The 21,631-nt window shown below is 33.6% G+C and overlaps 1 protein-coding gene across 1 annotated transcript; it reads right to left on the bottom strand.

The window, feature by feature from the left end:
* Positions 1 to 1,229: 1,229 nt before the first annotated feature.
* LOC107421982 (terpene synthase 1-like) lies at positions 1,230 to 4,287 on the bottom strand. Its single transcript, XM_060815899.1, has 7 exons — positions 4,130 to 4,287; positions 3,598 to 3,886; positions 3,092 to 3,464; positions 2,782 to 3,000; positions 2,468 to 2,606; positions 1,788 to 2,036; positions 1,230 to 1,691 (listed from the first exon to the last, which is right to left on the bottom strand). The coding sequence occupies exons 1-7, from the start codon at positions 4,232 to 4,234 to the stop codon at positions 1,368 to 1,370; spliced, it is 1,698 nt and encodes a 565-aa protein (XP_060671882.1). The 5' UTR covers positions 4,235 to 4,287; the 3' UTR covers positions 1,230 to 1,367.
* Between the last annotated feature and the right edge of the window lie 17,344 nt (positions 4,288 to 21,631).

Below are 21,631 nucleotides of genomic sequence, written 5' to 3'. Positions count from 1 at the left end.
TGACAGTGTTATATATGGGTAGTATATACAAATATAGAAAATTTTAAATTGTCCTTCAATAGTAACATGTAAAATAAAAAAAATAAAAAAATAAAAAGAAAGAAGGGCTTAATAATGGCTATTAATTATTCATTTTAACAATTTTTAACCAATATAAACTAGACATTCAAGCTAAACATTATTGTTGGATAAGCAATTTTTCAGAACAATGTTTAACTTACATATGTGCCATGTTAATTTTAATAGTCCATATCTACATTAAATATGCTCTTATATATGCTGGCTTGATGAATATTATATTAAATATTTATCAAAATTAACCATTATAGTTTTAATCTTTAAAGAATTTTGCAAAGGGAAATTTAATCTTGTAAGGTGTAATTATGAATTTGGCCATTCAAAATTGAGAGAGAGCGGGGGCCAAAAAAGTGGTGGGGAAGAGGGAAGGAGGGTGGTATGGGGAAGGGGGAGTAATTCTTTGTTAATTAGTTTTACTTCCCAATCAAATTAAATTTTAACATGATCCAAAATAATTTGTTTACTAAACTTTGATTGTCAAATGATGTGGCAACTTATTAATAGTTGAAAAAATCAATAATACCATAAAATTATGAAGGGTAAAACCAATAAAATGATATGAAATCAAACTAATACAAAAAAATTGGTTGATTTTGTGAGTCTAGAATTACGATTTAAAATTAAAGGAAACAAAACAAAACAATTATGGAATGCGATACTTAAGTATGAAGAGGAACATCCATTTTAGGAAACCGTCGGCTAGCTTTGGGATGTATTAGAAGCTATCCAAAAGAAAGACATCCAAAAAATTATCCAACCACTTTCAAAAACAAGTCAAAAATAATGTGAAAAGCAATACTATAAGTACTAAATTTTTTTACCAAAATTTTGATAACCAATTATGTGGTTTTTTTTTTTTTTGTGTTAAATTGATATTACCATATATATACGGGAAGATAAAGTATTTAAAAAATATCAAAATTTTGATAAAATTTTTTTATCACTCTAGGTTTATCCTATAAGGTCTAAATATAGTATTACAGGTCCATCGTACGTAACTGAGAAATGTCCAGATCTAGTTCCTTTTGTGGGATAGTACTTGAGTTTTTACAATCTAATCCAAATTCCAAACATAATTATTGGGTTTGTGTGAAGCACACTTGTAATTAACCCAATCGACTTGCGTACGACAATTGTATTCCACAACTAAATTTCTTAATAGGTTTTTTAACTAATTATTCAGAATTTAATACATTCATGATAATGATTATTACAACTGGCAACACTGACATAGACCAACTTAGAACATTAATAGAAGACCGATAAACTGCTAACTAGACCCATAATATTTATAAAAAAACATCTTCACGAATCGCTATGGGATGTTTAAGCAATAACTCAACTTGATGTTTGAGTTTATGAGGATTGGTATAACAATCATCATCCGTGTACACAACATCTGTCACCCTTGTAAGATTCAAAACCCGCTCCAGCAGCGGAAATGCTACAGTACTACCACTGCTACTTGGCTTCTTCAGCAACTCCTCGTTTATATCTTTCCAAGCATTATCAACTTCTTCAGCCAACATTTTATTTGCCTTTTCTTCATCAACACCATGTTGTTTCATGTAACATTCTATAGCTGATGCAATGTGTGGCCTCTTTTGCTCAAACTACAACATGCCATATTTATATATAAGAAACAAATTAAGCATGAATCATTAGGAGTTTGCAATTGCATTTTTTTAATTAATTATAAATTACCTTACCTTATGGGAGACCATGTCATTCATTAGTCTGCCAATAACCGATGAAGCTTCCATGATTTTTGGTTTATTGCAGACCCAATCGAACACCTCTTTCGTAGCGATCTCACCCATCCCAATAAACGAAGAGGTTATGATAAGATAATAAGTAGCAGTTACTGCTGCCACCGACATGTATTCCTCGAATGTTGGGGTGTACGCATCATGAAACCAACTGGCTTCAATGAAGTAGGCTTGCACAAGTTCTTCCATCTAAACTCATCGAAAGTCGAAGTTATTTATTTAAGTTCATTATGTCAAAACTAACAATTTATGAGAGAAAAATAATATATATTTATTCGTTTAATAATCGTTCAATAATATGGATGTCTATACATTTTTAACGTATGCATGTTTTTAAAACAATGGTTTTTTAAGAATTATCATTAGTATTATTATATAAAAATAATAATAGTTTTTTCAAAATCTATTGGTTATTTATACGAATATCCATACTATAGAATTATTATATATATATATATACATATATAGATATATGTATAAATATACAAAGACTTTTAAATTATACTCTTTTATATTTTCTGTTGAAAGATTAAGCACACATGAAAGATAAAAGAGTACTATTTAATCAATTGTTGAAGATTTGAAATAGAATGTTCAAGGGTGAAGAAGAAATGGCTCACTGCTTTTTTTGCATAATGCACACAATATGATCTTCCTTCCTTCGTAGTATGCTCCTCAATATCACTGCAAATGTCTAAAATTGCCTTATATAGCAACTTCATGTAATCTGGAAGGACATGTATGGCGCTGACATCCCATCTGCCAAAAAAATAAAGAAAATATTACATTATTATCCTTAAGGAGACGATTTTCTTAGTCGGAAAGAAAGACTGAAAAATCAAATAGGATTGAGCAGAAAATTAGGGTCAAGCAAAAGTATTGGATCAAAGAATATCTAGCCGAAATTTGAGCTAAAAGCTTGAATTAATATAACCTTTTGATTTCTTCTGTAAAGAGCTTCAGTTCTTCATATGTTCCATGAGCATCATAGGTATCATCTAGTATGGATATCATAGTGATTACTTTGGTAGCTAACTCTCTTGCAAGGGAATATTGTGGTTCAAAGTACTCTCCCAATATCCAAAAGTACAATTCTACCACTCTGTCTCTTGCATAAGGCAGCTTTCTTTGGAAATCCAAGTTTTTCCACCACCTATGCCACATATTATATATTAAGATGCTCTTTGATTAGAAACAGAACACAACATGCTAGATATATATGATTTAGAAAGTTTCATGCTTACCTTGTCATGTTGCTCACCTCTTGTTGATGTAATGCTTGTAGAACGTTGAAATCCAACTCTGCCAACTTCAACAAAGTTGGGTTATGGAAATCTTCTTTGGGATAGAGAGAGATGTAATGCCTTGTCTCTAACCTTGGTGAATTTTTACGGATGGGCCGGTTCAAGGCAAACGTGACCTTTTCCGAAAGGTAGGGGCTTATGCTACTCACCATTGACTCAAGATGAGTGGTAGTGAAAGCCATGGCTTCGTCAAGAATTTGCTCCCCTTGTATGCGAAGTTGTGCTGCCTCGTACAAACTTAGCATGCTCACCACATCAATGGTTAAGGATGCCATAAAGTTTCCTTCTCCGTCCTTAAACTTGTTAAATACATCTGTCACAATGTGAACCAAAAAGCTAGTGTCAAAAAGATATATATATATATATATATTTGGACATACTCATAGAGACATATATATATATATATATATATATGTATAGAGAGAGAGAGAGAGAGAGAGAGATACCACATGAAGTATAATAACCATGTTGCCTAAGCAAACGAAACCAAAGAGCAATGGTACAAAGGTCATCATGCTCTGAATTAAGAAAGCCAGTATTAGAGTAGTTGTGGTGCATGTTTTCTAATATTTCATTAATCTCCCTCTCAAAATGGTAAGAAACTCCTAAACGTTGTACTGCATCAATCAGCTCCAATTTTTGCAAAGGTTTCTTGTGAGAATCCATTAACGATCCTCTTACTTCTTCTTTCAATTCTTCAACTTGTTGCCTCATTTTCTCAACTGACACCGTTTCCTACAGAGGCAAAACAAATTAATTAATTAATTAGCAGAAGAAACAAAAAATATATAATATAATATATATATATATATATTTATCACATGTTGCATGATAGAATACTAAATAACAATATACTTCAATATCAGATCTATATATACATGTATTTATATTATACATATTTAAATTCAGAGAAGAATTGGAAACTGCATGTATATAAATATATATATATATATATTAAGCAATAAAAAATATATATACCACGCTGTGAGTGAGGAAATAATCACCCCAAATGCTGGGCTGAAAATCTGCAGAGGGACGTTCATTATTCTTGGTTGATAAAACAAGAACTTCTTGGACCGACATTCTATGACTAATTTGGTAGATGGAAGTAGGTGTAGTTGCTTGGTTGTTTGGTGGGACTTAAAAGCTTATAACAATTTACCTACTTATATAGGCGGAGCCAAGGACGCTGTTTAGAGGGTCCTATATAAATAAAAGCAAATTAAGGGTTGAAACCATAATTTATCATTTTATAAAAAATATTATGTAGCATTCTTATTAATAATTTAAATATTTCCTAACATAAAATGTTGTTAAATTTTTTACAATAATTTTTTCTTTTATTATCAAAAAAAATCCGTTACATGGGATCTTTTTATTTGGCCAAATTAAAAGAGTAAACTAATAAGAGCATTTTCCATGACTCTATGGATTGCTTTATTTTTGTTGCCACGTTAAAATTATAGACAGAGATTTAAAAAAAAAAAAAAAAAAAAACAACTCTTCAATGGTTTTTTATATGGTCTTTGTCAAGCTACTGTAGCAAAAAATAAACTAGACATTGTTAAAAAGATTGTTTAGCTGTTAAATAGTTTTACTCACCAAAACAATCTTTATTAAGATATCTTTGAAAAGGAAAAAAAAAATATATATATATATATATAAATCAATATCAATTGTTATTATTTTTTTAAGAATATTTATGTATGTACACATTAATTGAGATTTAGTAGAAACAATAATTGAAGAACGTTTTTTAGGTTGTATGTTTATCAACTAAACATGTATAGCATATAGACTAAAAATCCTTCCAACCTCCGTACCACATAAATGGCAAACCACAAACTCTTTGAAAATGCTCCAAAAGAAGAGAATTTATAGTTCTAATGCCAAAGTAACTCTAAATCCCATTCCCTTTGAATGTAGTAAAATACCCTTTTGTTATTTTAAAATCCTAATCATTAAATTTTCTTTCTCTTTTTATTTTTAATTTTTAATTTTTATTTTCTTAAACTTCTCAACCTGGCATTAGGAGAAACCATCACTTTTGATTGACCATCTATGGCTGCCAAAAGACTTGTAGTAGAGGCTTAGCATTTCTCATTTATTTTTTCAGAATAAATCTCGTGTTTTTTTACTCTTAATTAATTTATTTATTTTGTAGTTCAAAGACCATCCACCACCTAAGAGTTGAAGAGTACAACTCCAAGTCATCATATGCCATGTGCAAAAAATTTGCCATATCAGCTTACCATTCTTTTTTTTTTTTTTTTTTTTTTTTTTTTGGATTTTGAAAAAGAAATCCTTCTACATGCACACCCTTTTCTTCTTCCTAGGGCCATGGCTTCTGATTTTCTCTTTCATGGAAAGGCTACTATCAATGGCTCTAGGCTTCTTCATTTTCTTTGAATTTAAACTAGAAAAACTAACCCACTTCTATAAAATTGTCACTAGACCAAATACTTCAGCCATCATAATCATCCATCTAAACATTGCAAACATCACTTGAAGATTTCAATGTTGTGGTGGTGATGGACAAGCAGTTGATAGTAGATCCAAAGCCGCCCTCCAAATTTGTAGGAGAATTAAAAAGCTATTGTTTTGGTGAATGCTGAGCTTTGGGAACAATCCGATGAGATTTTTGTAGAAAAAAAAAAAATGTTGGTTACAGGCAAAGTCCACACTTTACAAAACCAATATATTGGCAATGGAATTTATGCTCTCGATTGCCACAAAAAAAATAAAATAAAAAATAAAAAATAAGAAAAAAGGGAAAAGGGGACGGTTTTCTGAAAAACCATCGCCAAAAGTGAGAAAAGTTAACATTTTTACATAAAAGCATTGACTATTGTAAGGTTTTTAGCAACGCTTGCTAAAAATGTTTATAATAATCGATGCTTGTATAGAAAAGTGTCGACTATTCTCCCTTTTGGCCACAGTTTATAAGGAAACTGTTGTCTTTTTCCTCTTTTTTTATTTTTTATTTTTTATTTTTATGCTCTCAATTTCATTCATTGAAGCCTTTAACGAGCTCTCCATAAGTCCTTGGAAAAAGACTGTAAAAAAAACACCAATTCACTCAAGGTAAAAAAGGGACCCCACCAAATTTCATCATCAAACACTAGCCCACCATCCAAGCCTACTTCTCTCTCCCACACTAGCAAGCTTTCTGCATAACACTTTTATGGATTTATACTAACATGATAAGCGTGAGAAGGTAAAAGAGAGAGGGACAAGCATAAAATCAAAGTGGGAAAAACAAGGTGAAAGTGGGACCCTTTTAAACGAGCATGCAATAAATCCCTAGGGGGGCTTTCCACACTTTTGGACAAAAAGGTGTTCATCATACAACATAACACACTACTAGTCTTCCCATGGGCTTAATTTTTATTTTTATTTTTTAAAAAGCAAAACTGAACCATATGGAAGTGAAAAAAAAAATTAATACACACAAAAACACAAAGCATAGGAAGGTCAGTCCTAAAGGTGGATTTGAGAATTTTGAAGAGGTAAGGCTGCCCTCATTTTGTCAAGTATTTCTCACATGAGTCAGTATGTCATCCGATTCGTCTATGTGATAAGTTTGAAATCCAATGGCTGGCCATTTTTCCATATTTTTAGACCGCACCATTTTGATCAGGTCAAACCTGATAATAGAAAGACTCTACACATATATATACATATATGTATATAGGATTTTAATATAGTAAGGATGACATGAAGATTGGTAAGGACATTTTATGTAGAAGGTTATGTCATTCATGTTGATTTCCACGTAGAAAAATTAAATTATCAAACTAACAATTTATTACAATTATTATATGTCTCATACAAATCTGATGAGGTGTTACTTCCAATTTTAGGTTTCATATATATTAAAAAAAAATGAAGACATATTTACATGGTGTATCTGCCAAATAAGTTGTTTGGTGTGTCTGCCTAATAAGTTGTCTTTACTAAAAGATCGTCATCATATTTTTACTATATATACAAATATTTATGAGGATATATTCAATTTGGAATTTAAAAAAATTTTAAAAAGTTAATAATCTAAGTGTATTTAATTTAGATTTTATAGAAATCTATAAAATTAAATGGTATACAATTCATATTTTCATAAATTCTATAAAATCCTATTAAAATTCCAAGTGTATTTAGTAAACCATGTAGAATCTTTTTTTAAAAAAAATAATCTAGAAGTATTCAAAAAATCATTGATTTTGAAATATTTTAATAGATTTCATGACATTTTAGGCAAAACATGAATAAAAATATCTATATAAAATCATGCCTAAATTCAAATCATTTCCTACGGTTCTTGCAAATTTTATATCAAGTCTACAGAATTCCATAAAAATTTATGAATTTATTTTAAATCTATCAAACTCCAAATTAAATACATTCCACTTTGTTTGGAAAAACGAAACAAAAAAATGTATTTTTGGTAATTAAAATACATGATGTTTTATAGAGTTTAAATGGAATTACCAAAAGAATTTCTCCTAATTGTAACACCCCGTCCCGAACCATGTCGAAATTTTTGCACGTTGACCGTTGACCGTTGACCAAGGGATCAAAAGTTAACTTTTTGATCCGGTTGGAATTCTAGGTTGACTGAGGTACCATTACGAAGTACACGTTGGCACGAGTTCGTAGACTGGTAGCACGTTGAAAACGGAGCTACGGTTTGGAAGTTATGAGCAAAACAAGTGGAGGTCCAAACTGTCCAAGGGGTGCCGGAGTTGACTTTTTATTCATACAAGGTTGAGCTTTGACTCATGCATGGTTGTGAAGTGCTCGTCGATACGAGTCCGTAGACTAGCGGCACGTCCGATTTGGACATGTGGTTTGAAAGTTATGGACCTGTAGAGTTTTTCAAATACTGTATTATTCTAATATTATTTTTAAACGCATAACGATGTGCCACGTGTGACTTAATGAAGGTGACCATGTGTCACCATGTTGAGAAGCCACATGTCAACCATGTGTAAAATCAAATTATTTTTATTATTATTTTAAATAATAATATTTTTATTTAATTAATTTTAAATCATTTCTTTTTATTTTCCTTTTTCTTTTTCTTTTTTCATTTCTTTTTTCTTTTTCTTTTCTTTTCCCCATGTGGGAAAACACCTTCCTTTTTTTTCTTTTTCTTTTTTTTTTCCTTTCCCTTTCCTTCCCTTCTTCTTCCCCGAGCCGACCAAGACAGATAAAACGCACAGTTTTTTTTCTCCCACCAGCCGTCTCTCTCTCTCTCTCTCTCGTGTTTAACTTTTCCGGCCACCCATTCACTACACGAGCCGGCCACAGTCCAAGCCCACACGCCGGCGAGCTCACCAGCCAAATTTGGCTGCCGGCCGGCCGGCGACGCGCCCAGATCGGGCCGGCGAAGTCGCGGCGGTCGGTTATGTTTTTCCGGCGATTTCGCCGTATTCCGGCCAGCCCAGTCCAAATTAAGCCTCCTTTCCCCCTATTTTGGGTCCTCTGAGTTCAAAAATGGCTTCCAATCTCAAAAATTCGAAGCGTTTTGCAAGATATGAGGAATTGAAAACCGGCCGAAGCTTTCCGGCCACCTCCGGCGAAATTGGGGTCGATGGAGACCGGATTTGTAATCCTCGTCGCTCAAGCTTCGATTCGGTATATTATTCGCCTATTTTGGTTAACGTTTGTGTTTGACCCCCCGGGTACCGGGTATTATTTACCCGAATAAAATATTAATTTATTTGACTGTCTGTGAATTTTGTTCTAGGAGCACCGGTGAGTCGTGGAATTGATCCCATGGTGGATCGTAGGTTAATTGCGTGCTCCAGGTGAGTGACCCACCTTCAAAAATTATTTTGGGCAATTAATTATGTTTAATTGGTATTTAAATTGGTATTTTAAATTATGCTCATGTGGTGTGATTTAATTATGAATTTTATTGTGGTTTAATTTATTTATTATGCATGAGCAAAGTGTACTTTGGTAGTATTTGTACGTGGTTTTAAATTTGATTTTTCGGGCATAATTGGGTTAAATATTTTATGAAAATATTTGTTTAAATTTTATAAATTATGCCTGCGGTATTTTTATGGTTGCATCTCGTACTTTGAGAAAATTGTGGTTTGTTGGTTATCAATGTTTCGTACCGGTTTATTAAATAAAAATATGTGGGATGGTAAGTGTGAGAATTTAATGTATTTCCCACGGTAATTTTGAAAAACGGTACGGTTGGTTAATAATGTTTATTTTTAGACGCACTCATACAGTATTGGTGTTCTGGTGTATGGTGTATGGACACGTGGTAGCGCGCAGGTATTATGTGGTTTAGCGCGTGGTTATTACTTCACCCGTGAGTTGCCATTGGACCATGGGCAGGCAAGTTTGTTGTTGTGCACAGCCGTCCCCCTCCTTGGCCGGGTGATGGTTTCAGCAGCGGTACTGTCGGGACGCCGAAGTGCCGTTTGCAGGTTTCTCTCTTTAACCCCCTGCCAGTCGGTGCTCGGGACGCTGGGTATCGGAGGGCATCATCGGTATATGGTGTGGTGCGTCGGTGTAAATTGCAAATAATGTTTTAAACCCCAAAGGTGTTCAAAATTATTTACTATAATTTATTACATTTTAATTATATATTGGGGTATGTATTTATTTAATTATTGTTTATCAAATGGTTTAATCCCTTGGTTTTCGGGAGGTATGTACACTGGGTTTTGCGAAAAGGTTTTAAAAAGGGAACATTTCAAATGGAGCGATTGGTGCGAGTTTTGAGGGAAATTATTATTTTCCAGCAGTTATTATTATTATTTATTAATTGTTGATATTTGTTCTATTCCTTAATTGCTATTAATATTATTTTATTATCAGTAAAGGTGTTCAGTAGTTAGGGTCACTCACTGAGATGATTAGCATCTCACACTCTTAAATTCTGTTCCCTTAGGTGCAAGTGGTGGTAGACGTTCTTCCGGAGCGAACCAAGTTTTCCGCTGCTGTTGTGTTTCGAGAAGTACTTCTGTACTCTTTCATTTCAGTGTATTGTTTCTTTCAGCCTTGTTGTATTTCTGTTGATTAGCACTTCTTAAAGCTCTGTATACTATTGGGACATTTATGTTTTAATTATGCACTGGACTGTTGTTGTTGTTGAGAAGTGCTGAAATTTGTGGAACAATTTGTAGTTTGCGGGAGGAATAAGGGGATGAGTAGAAGTGTGTTTTCAGTGCAGGTAATTGTTGGTAAGTCCATCCCTTAGGGGAGGCTCTGCCGGATTTTCCATTGGAGGGTCCGGTAGGGTTTCCCTGGGATCAGGGCTTATCTAGGGTTCCGGGGAAGGAATTCTGGACGGGTCCTGACATAATGCTTAGTTTGGAAAATATTGAAATTGTAAAATTTGTAATTACTGGGAAGATTAAAATTTTCTTGTGCATGGATGGCTTTTAAGATAACAAAATTGTGGGTGTGAGATAAAACTAATCTTATAATGTGGAAAAATAAAATGGAAAATGAATCCACCAAAAAATATGTTATCTTAAAATTCTCTCAAATATTAGTTTTCTATATTTTTAAAATGATAGTTTTATTCTCAATTTTCAAAACACAAAATAATTAATTACTTATAAGTCTTAATTAATATTTTGATACAAATCAAACACTTTGAAAACTAAGTCAAACCAAATTGACTCTTAAGAAAAATGATTCTTAAGAAACTAATTCTTGAAAATCAATTTTCTTTAAAAATTTTACATTTTCAAAATGGGTCTAATGTCCAGTTTGAGAAGGGCTAAAATTGATGGGAATTTGAAATTTCTTAGGGAAATGAAAATTTTCAATATTTGGATGACTTTTAGAAAAAGAAAATTGTGGATCCAAAAAAAAGAAAAAAAGAAAAAAATAAGGTATAAAATGAATCATCCAAAAATATTTCATTTTAAAATTCTTTGAAATACTAGTTTTACATGTTTTATTAAAAGATAGTTTTATCTTCAATTTTTAAAAGATAAATTAGTTAATTATTTATAAATCTTAAATATCCTCATATAAACCAAATATTTTGGAAAATAATTCATATGAAATTGAATATCAAAAAACTGATTTCAAATAAACTAATTTTTGAAAATTAATTTCTTTCAAAATTTTGACACTTTTTAAACAAAGTATAAAAAAAATAAAAACTGTAATAAAATAAATAAAATAATTAAAATATCCTCAATTAATTATAGCTGGAAAATGAATTAATGCAAATAGAATATCAAAAGTTCTTATAAATATTAAATGAATGAAATAATTTGTTATCATTTATTTTTTGGAAATTAATATTAAGTAATAAATATGATAATAGGAATACTTATCACTAATATATAATTACACCTGTTATGTAATAATTACTTTAATTAAGTCGCTAGTTTGAATAATGTTTTATATTTTACTAATAGAATTTATAATGTGAAAAATGCTTTATGAAAATTAAAAGCCACCATAATGTGGGTAGGTCAGTGGCCACGTCAAGATGCGATTTCAATTCGTCCAGGCAATCAATCAGGTTAGCGTGAAATAACTTGAGTTCGTTCTTTATAAACTCATTGATAAGCATTTTTTTTTTTCGTTTTTTTGTTGGTTTTTCCAAAGAGAGAAAAAGGACAGCCCGAACGTCTTAAAATTCTATAAAGAGTTTTCTAGACCAAGTAGACTATTAGTCCACGATATTTTTGAAACTAAGATATAAAATCGATAATGTTTGCAGTGCAGACAAAGTAGTAAATCAGCGTTATATGACACGTATGAGAAATTGAGGCTGCTGTGGAAAATCTTTCGTGAGTTTATCTCTTCTAGTCAAACATTAATTGTTGACAATAACTAGGTGCATATAGTACTAAACAGTCAAAAAAGAAGGGGAAAAAAACATGCTGAAATTCGTTCGTCTTTTAGAAGATGACATTCTTTTGTTTTTTAGAGGAAGCAGTCGGTGTGCCATTGTATCAATCCCTTTCTGGGGATAATATTTGACAATCCGGAGTACTGACCACTCGGTACTCCTACTATTCACCAATTGACACATGCCTTACTCTTTCACTTCAGACGACTCCTTCACTTGTCCGTTTGCGTCATTTTTCTCATCACGTCTCGAGAAGTCGGCACGGCTGTGTAGCGACCCATTTGCGAGCTATGTAGTGAGATTTAAGTGCAATTGGAGGAAGGAGAAGGGCTGAGCCAGAGAGAGGTCTTTCAAACAGCAATATTAGAGATAATAAGAGAAGCCTTTGCTTTGATGCAAGGGCTCCACCTGGAAGTCTCTTAACAAAGTTTGGAATTCGAAAGTGGGAAAAGAAAACACTGAAACTATTTTAGGTGATCTAAAGGTGTTAGATGTCCAAAAAAATGGTTGAATAATTTTGGTATTTTATTATTATTATTATTATTTTAGTAAAATGATTCTTTGGTCCAAAAATGAGGAAGCTCGACCTTATGGGTAATATGACTGTTTGTAATAGGCCAATCTAGCAAAATTAGCAAAATTCACTTTGAGCATTTTTTATTTTTTATTATCTCTCCTTTTTTTTTTCCCCCTCAGTTGTAAAAGGGGAAACAAATTTGGACTTCAAAGACAGGAAAAAAAAAAAACAAAAAAAAAAACAAAAAAAATGCAAACAAATATGCATCTGAGAAGTAAATGGCAAACAAATTACAAAAAGATTAATAAACTCCTATCCATATTCTCTTGTGCAGTTATAACTCTTGATTTTTTATATTCTAGAAATGAAGAGTCACCATTTGTCTCCTTTTTTTTTTTTTTTTTTTCTTATTCATTAAGAAATGTAATTGAAAGGATATTTGGTATATTCAAATCTAGATTCACAATTTTTAAGTTTGCACCTCCGTTTCCATTTAAGACACAAGCAGAGCTAGTTTTAGCTTGTGCAGGATTGCATAATTTTCTTTGCAAAGAATGTCGCTCTGATGAGTTTCCAATAGAGCCATATGATGAATCTCCATCACCGTTGTTAACAAAAGAAATTAAAGGAAACTATTTTGAGGAGCTGTTTGAAAGTCAAGAACAACGAGAGGATGCTAATGAATGGGGAATTACAATTGCTTCAAATATGTGGATGGATGCCCAAAACGAAAGAAATCAAAGTAACGAGCAATGAGTTTTTTTTTTTTTTTTAAATAATATTTTGCATATAATAATAAATAGTAGAGATGATATAAGACTATTTGATATATTTATCTAATTTTATTATAATTCATCTTATTAGTGTTTTTTTTTAATAATATTTCGAGGATGATATTATTAAATTTAATATTCATGAATATATTGTTTACCTATTTATTAATATTTTTTAATTTGTCGGATATCATAAATGTTCAACAATGGTAATTGTATGATAAAAATGACTAAAAAAAAGTAATTAAAAAAACTCTACTTATAGTATAGTTGTTTTACTAAAATAAATTGTATTATTCACCAAAATAGTAAAATAAATTATATAAAAAAATTTAAAATCCTGTCCATAAAAATCTATTAAAGTCTATAATATAAGTCGCACAGACTCCATTAAACTCCATATAGGATTCTAATAAAATCCATGTGGAATGTATAGAAATACATTAAAATCCAAAAATTCTATCAAACATATTAACTCTTTTAAAATCCATTAAAACCCTAATTTAATATATCCCGTTTAGTTCAATTGACATTTTTGTTGCCAACTCATTTTACTCTATTTTTTTTTCCTAATTTTTATAATCATGTGATGAATGGATAAAAATTTATATTTGCATTACCATAAATCAAGTAACGAGAAAATGGATTTTTATTTTGTTTTGTGGCTGCATCTGGATAATATCCAAATTGACTGCGTACCCTATGCGGGATCAACCCATTCATAGTTCAAGCGGCATATATATTTTTTTTTGAAAGTTGGATTACACCTAGAACATGACAAGGTTGCCTATATACTCTTAAAAAAGAATCTAAGTCAATTGTAATTCAAATGCACATCTTTTTTCATCTTTTCTTTTTTTTTTAAGCCTTTTTTTTTTTTTGGGAGATGTATAAATACATGCTTAGGCATGGAACCTCTTGATGAACTTTCCGTTGACACATGGATAAAAGACCTTATTGGCAATGTAAGGTCCTTCCCATTTTGGCTTAAATTTTTGCTGCATCTTTCTTGTGATGACAATTGGTCTCCTTATAGTTAAGACCAAATCTCCATATGCAAAACACATGATCTTCACTTTTTGTTTAAAGCTCTAGCTACTTGGGTTGATGAATTTTGAACATTTGATGAACTGCAAATCCCTTTTCATCTAGTACCTTAAGTTCAACCAATCCAACCTTTACATTTTTATCTAGTGTCTTTAGTTGTGTGGCAATTTTGAGTGAAGTTAACTATATCTCAAAAGGATGTACAACTTTTGAGCTAAAAGCTAAACTGTAAAGTGTGCACTAAGTTAATGTGCAAACTATGGGTCTAGGTCAAAGAACTTTAGGAAGATGATCATGCCAACTCCTTTTATTATCTGACACAATCTTCTTCAGAATTTTGCATAACACCTTGTTGAATGCTTCTACTTGGCCATTCAATGATGGATTGTAGCTCACTGATAATGCATGCTGAAATTTATATTTTTCACTCAATCTCACGAGTGGTTTACAGTTGAAATATAAACCATTTTGAAGATTATCTTTGATGAAACTCCATAATGATAGATGATGTGGTTCTTTTTGAAAATTGTAACATCTTCCAACGGTATTTCTTCCAACAATTTGAAAAAGTTATCAGTTGCAACTAAGATATATCTTTGAGATCTAATAATAGGTTTAAAAGTATCAATAACATCTATATCCCATGATCTAAAGGGATAAGATATAACAGATCAATGGAGAGGGTGTGGTGGTTGATGTATAAAATCAATGTGTTCTGGGACAAATTGCACATTTTTGCAAATCGCATAGCATCATGAACCATAGTAGGCCAGTAATAGCCTATCCTCCTTAAATGAGCCACAAGTTTAGGTCTTGCTCAATAGGCCACACAAGTTCTAGAATGAATCTCATATAGGGCATGAGAGGCCTCCATTTTTTATGTACATCATAACAAAACTTTGTCAAAAGCCATTATATACAAAATGTCATTAAGGAATACGAACATAATAATTCTTCTCCATATTTCCACCTTTTTCTTTAGATCAAAATGTTAGAATTTTCAGATCTAAATATACATAAGAAATTTTATTAAAACATAGATTACTAACCTTCAACGCAGCCATTGATAAATTAAATCTTTAATCCTACAAAATAGAAAACAACGTAAAGTAGTGTCTATGCACACACTACTGTAACATCCCACATCGGTTGGAGAGGGGCACGAAGCGGTCTTTATAAGGCTGTGGATACCTCTCCCTTCAAGACGCGTTTTGACAAAACATTGAGGCCAAGGGGGAGAGAGGGAGTGAACCCTGGGCCAAAGAGGACAATATCTTGATGCGGGTGGTACTGGACCCTGACAGTGGTATCAGAGCCAGACCCGGATCGGTGTGCTAGCGAGGATGCTGGACCCCAAGGAAGGGGATTGTAACATCCCACATCGGTTGGAGAGGGGCACGAAGTGGTTTTTATAAGGCTATGGATACCTCTCCCTTCAAGATGCGTTTTGACAAAACCTTGAGGCCAGGGGGGAGAGAGGGAGTGAACCTTGGGCCAAAGAGAACAATATCTTGATGCGGGTGGTACTGGACCGTGACAGTGGTATCAGAGCCAGACCCGGATCGGTGTGCCAGCGAGGATGTTGGGCCTCAAGGGGGGAGGATTGTAACATCCCACATCGGTTGGAGAGGGGCACGAAGCAGTCTTTGTAAGGCTGTGGATACCTCTCCCTTCAAGACGCGCTTTAACAAAAGCTTGAGGCCAGGGGGCAAAGAGGGAGTGAACCCTGGGCCAAAGAGGACAATATCTTGATGCAGGTGGTACTAGGCCGTGACAGTGGTATCAAACCCAGACCCGGATCAGTGTGCCAGTGAAGACGCTGGACCCCAAGGGGAGAGGACTGTAAAATCCCACATCGGTTGGAGAGGGGCATGAAGCGGTCTGTATAAGGCTGTGGATACCTATCCCTTCAAGACTCGTTTTGACAAAACCTTGAGGCCAGGGGGGAGAGAGGGAGTGAACCCTGGGCCAAAGAGGACAATATCTTGATGCGGGTGGTACTGGGCTGTTACAGTGGTATCAGAGCAGACCTGGATCGGTGTGTCAGCGAGGACGCTGGATCCCAAGGGGGGAGGATTGTAACATCCCACATCGGTTGGAGAAGGGCACAAAGTGGTCTTTATAAGGCTATGAATACCTCTCCCTTCAAGACGTGTTTTGACAAAACCTTGAGGCCAGGGGGGAGAGAGGGAGTGAACCCTGGGCCAAAGAGGACAATATCTTGATGCGGGTGGTACTGGGCTGTAACACTACTCTCAAACCATTCTCAAACAGATCTCTTAAAACCCTAATCATAAAAACAATATCGTATGTATCTTTTTGCTTGTCCTAGACCTTTTATAGTCTCTATAAGTCAAACTTACCCATTAATTTTAACACATAAAATAATAATAATTTAATAATATAATAATAATAAAAATATGGATAAGTCAAAACGGGCTTTTAAAGAAAATTGATCTTCCAGTCCAATGGGCCAACCAGAGTTACAGAGAATGTGTGACCAATGGCTCTACTATAAAATAATAAACAAGTCATTCACATTAATAGCATAAATAGGTCCTATAAGTGAGTAACTGATTATGATAAGTCCACAAATATTTATTTATTTAACACAAAAGGCAATATTCTATGCCATAAAAAATCAATGAATAGTTGTCGCCAATCCAGCTCCTCCTTAATATTGCAACTGTAACAAAATTGATGTGATTTGTTTATTCAATCCTTTCAAATGTTAAGAGAAGTAGAAGACACTCTCCATGTGAGATTCCACATCGATTGGGAAGGGAAACGAAGCATGCCTTATAAGAAGGTGTGGATACCTTTTTCTTGAGAAACCTTTTAAAACCGTGTAGGCTGGGCCCAAAGTGATAATATCTCATACGGGTGGACTGGCTGTTACGGTTGGTATCAGAGCCAGACTTGGATCGATGTGCCAGCGAGGATGCTGGATCCCAAGGGCGGTAGATTGTGAGATCCCACATCGATTGGAAAGGGAAACGAAGCATGCCTTATAAGAAAGTGTGGATATCTTTCTCTTAAGAGTCCTTTTAAAACCGTACGGACTGGGCCCAAAGCGGACAATATCTCATACGGGTGGACTGGGCTATTACACTCCAATTGTACCTTTGATTCATTAAGATGTGTCAATTATGCTGCCAGTTTTGACAAAGAATCGGCTTTGTCATTTTGGGATCTCAACACATGGTTTATTGTGACCTCTTGGAATTATGATAGAAGAGTTTTTAACTTTTTGATGATAAGGGATCAAATTCACATTTTTTTATCACTTACTAATTATTAATTGGCTTAATGATCAATTGGAAATCTCCTAGACTTATAGGAAATCAGTACAAATTTCAAGGGTGATTTCAAGACCAATAATCAACGCCTCTCATTCCGCAAGATTATAGGAATATTACATTTGGACCCCTTGAGATTTGCATTAATTACAGTTTAATCCTTTAAATTTTGAAAATTATTACTAACACTTAAGGAGATGCGGATAATATTATTTTAATGGGTGTGAATGAAATAACAAGAGAGAAGATGACAATTTTCTGGAACCTAAGGGGACATTAATGATATTTTTGAAATTAAAGGGATTAATTTGTATTTAATTCAAACCTCTAGGTAGGTATATGAAATTAACCACTAAATTATTTGAACATATTGTAAGAAATTGGAATGAATATGGTATTAAACCTATCATGGTGTAATACATATGCTCTTACCCCCTGTTTCTTTGCTACTCTATCAAAGTACAATTGCTATGCTAAGGTGAAGAGGTCCTTATTGTGAATGCTTCCTCATCCGATAAATACCTTGGTAATTCCATATTGTCAGGAACTAGCTGTGCTATTAGGAAATCAACCAGAGCATTTACTTTTATTGCCTTTTGATGTGCAAAGTTAATGTCAAATTGGAAAAAAAATTATAGCCCATTTGGCTAGACACTTGAATAATGCTGATTTTGATGGCAAGTACTTTATCCGATCTTCCCTTGAAATTAGTGTTAAAGAATGTGATAGCAAATAATGTTGTAATTTTACAAGAGCAAAAATTAAAGGCAAGTAAACTTTCCTAATTGCAGAGTGGTTTATTTCTGCCCTCACAAGAGTTCTACTCAAATAGTACAGAGTATCCTCCTTTCCTTCATTATTATTTTGTGCCAATAATACCCTTAATATTTGTCCGAGTTGGCAATGTACAAGATCAATATTTTACCTTCAATAGGTGCCATCAGAATTGGATGATTCAACAGTTTTTTTTTTTAATGCTTTTAAAATCATTTTGATAGGCTTTCTCTCATATAAGTGACATATTTTTAAGCATTAATCTTGAAAAAGGTTGACACCGCCCTGATAGGTTTGAGATAAACCTTTTTACATAGGGTAATCTTCCTTGTAGTCCATATAGCTGTCGTAGGTTGCGTGAAGTAGGCATTTCAATGATGGCCTTAATTTTTTCTAGATCAATGTAAATTCCTTGATATCTGACAACAAAGTGAAGGAATTTTTTAGATGTCATACCAAATACACACCTCAATGGATTCATTCTGAGGGGTGTTTCCTAAGTCTATTAAAAACCTATCTAAAGTCATGCAAATGATTAACTTTTTTTTAGTCTTGATGATAGATTATCTATGTAATACTCAAAGTATTATGGAGCACATCATCAAAGATAACCGTCATGGATCTTTGATAAGTTACTTCTACCTTTTTCAATGCAAATGTCATTTTAAAACCAAAACTTAAAACTTCCTACAGTCATATAACTTTTTAATCATAACTCAGAATCAGATGTGTTGTCAATCTATGGACTTGTAGCAACGAGCTTTGCGGCAATGGGATACTAAACAAACCTGTTAGGACCCATCCAAAATCCCTTCCCGGAACCCCAGATAAGTTCTGATCCCAGGAAGACCCTACCAGACCATCCTATGGAAAATCCGGCAGCACCTCCCCTAAGGGTAGGATATGCCCCAAAATTTACCTGCACAGAAACATACTTCTAAATCGTACCACCTTATCTCTCCCTCCTTACTACAAATAAATTCCATAAATTGCAGCACTTCGATGACAGATCGTATAAAACATACACATATATGCAATAGGAATAATTTACCAAATAAACAACCAAAATATACCTTGAAACATTCATGTCCGCCCACACCACCCACTTAATGCTGCAAATTCAAATACATTTCAAATGTCATTTTACAAATATACCAATGCATAATATAAAAAGAGGTGTACAAATCAATCACCACACCAACAATAATAATAATAAATATTTTAATGATAATGATAACTATATTAATACAATTCGTCTGACGGCTATGTATAACCATACATATTCAAAGGTTATCATATAACCTCATTTGCACGATGGCTATCACATAATCACACCTGCCAAGGGCTATCACATAACCACACCTGCCCAATGGCTATCACATAATCACACCTGCAAAGGGCTATCACATAACCACACCTGCCCAATGGCTATCACATAATCACACTTGCAAAGGGCTATCACATAACCACACCTGCCCAATGGCTATGACATAACCACACCTGCCAAGGGCTATCACATAACCACACCTGTCCAATGGCTATCTTTCTCACCCGTAGGTTGTAATACTTGTTCAAAGTTATCATATGATAATAATGATGATAAAATTTATTAATAATAATAAGAATATATAATAGAATCAATAGTAAGAAATCAGATTACGAATAGACAAGGTAGCATAAGATAAAATATTATCTTAAAATCTGTAACACATAATAAAATATGCACAATCGTAACGGAGATATATATGATACCATCTAACATACTGTGTGATCCATGATTCCAACTGTCGCTGATACTCTGCTACCCATACAGTCCGGGGTGGTTGCCTAAATTCGCCATCCGATCTCTTGGATTTGTAGGCAACATATATACGAGGCTATCTCTACATGGACTACATCGGATCCTCGCCCCGTACGCTGTGGTATATAAAACATAATATAATCTGACATAAATATGTATATATATATATATACCTAAAAAATACTTGATGCACATACTATATACCAGTGGTGCCCGAAGATGCCCAGCATTCTAAGGCACCAATTGACGGGGAGATTATAGAGAGAAAATCGGCATCCAGGCCGCCCTGGCGTTCCAGCACTGTTGATGCTATAAACTCAATCCCAGCCACGGAGGGGGGCGGCTATGGCCAATCTCAAACTTGCCTGCCCTCGGTCCAATGGCAACCATGGGAGAGTATAAACCTGCATGCTCATCACACTACACCCGCATGCTAATCACATCCACAACTACAGAACACCGATACGTGTATGGTGCATCGAAAATCGATAAAATTTTATAATATCATATTTTTATTGTAACATAATATAATATTATAAAATTTGAATTTATAACAATATACGTTTAAATTTATGCATTTTTATCAAATCCATAAAACTCCATGCATAAATAAATTATCAAACTCATAAATATAGTTTTGGCCACAATAATTCAATATAATCAATTCCTCAAACCTTCAAGTTAATTCATACCAAAAATCAATAGAACCACATATAATTAAGAATATAAAAAAACACATATATTCTATTAGATACCATATCCTCACAGTAACTTCATAGTAAAATTAACAATAATTTAATAGCACTTTCAAATTTAACAGCTTCCCAATTTCAGAAATATTAATTCAACCCATATTTATGCAATTCAACATAATTTAACATCTTCAATATAAATAACAATTACTTAAATATTAAACAGTACATCTTTCAGACTACCATATTAAAATAATAATATTTTATCCAAAAATGGCATCTTTCAAGATACTCAATTATAATTCACGAATAAGGTACCAAATCGAAGCTTATGATGAAGACGTCAAGAATATACCTTCAATTTGTCCCACCATCGCCAGAGATGGTCGGAATTTGACCGAGAAGTTTTGGTCGAGCTTCAATTTAATGTATCTCTTAAATGAACGAGAATCTGGACAAATGGGGGCCATATTTGAAACCAAGAGGACCAAAATAGGGGGAAAGGGTATGAAATCGGACTGGGTTGGCCGGAAAATGGCAAAATCGCCGGAAAACTAAAATGGGCTACCGCCGGCTTCGCCAGCCATTCTAGGCGCGTCACCGGCCAACAAGTAGCCAAATTTCATGGCCGAGCTCACTAACTAATGGGCTACGTTGGCAGCCAGCGCGTGTGAGCTAATGACGGTCGAAAATCTTCCGATCGATGGGAACCCAGAATGAAGAGAGAAGGAG

Source organism: Ziziphus jujuba, chromosome 3 (genome assembly GCF_031755915.1).
Source record: "Ziziphus jujuba cultivar Dongzao chromosome 3, ASM3175591v1".
Lineage (NCBI taxonomy): Eukaryota > Viridiplantae > Streptophyta > Magnoliopsida > Rosales > Rhamnaceae > Ziziphus > Ziziphus jujuba.
This window is presented reverse-complemented; position numbering and strand designations above follow the sequence as displayed.

Bases quoted from the DNA above. Each gene is read 5' to 3' on its own strand.
- LOC107421982 (XM_060815899.1), bottom strand. From the start codon at position 4,234: ATGTCGGTCCAAGAAGTTCTTGTTTTATCAACCAAGAATAATGAACGT. The intron at 3,001-3,091 runs GTAAGCATGAAA...TATGTGGCATAG, and splicing joins GAGGTGAGCAACATGACAAG to GTGGTGGAAAAACTTGGATT. The intron at 2,037-2,467 runs GTGAGCCATTTC...CGATGAGTTTAG, and splicing joins TGCATTATGCAAAAAAAGCA to ATGGAAGAACTTGTGCAAGC.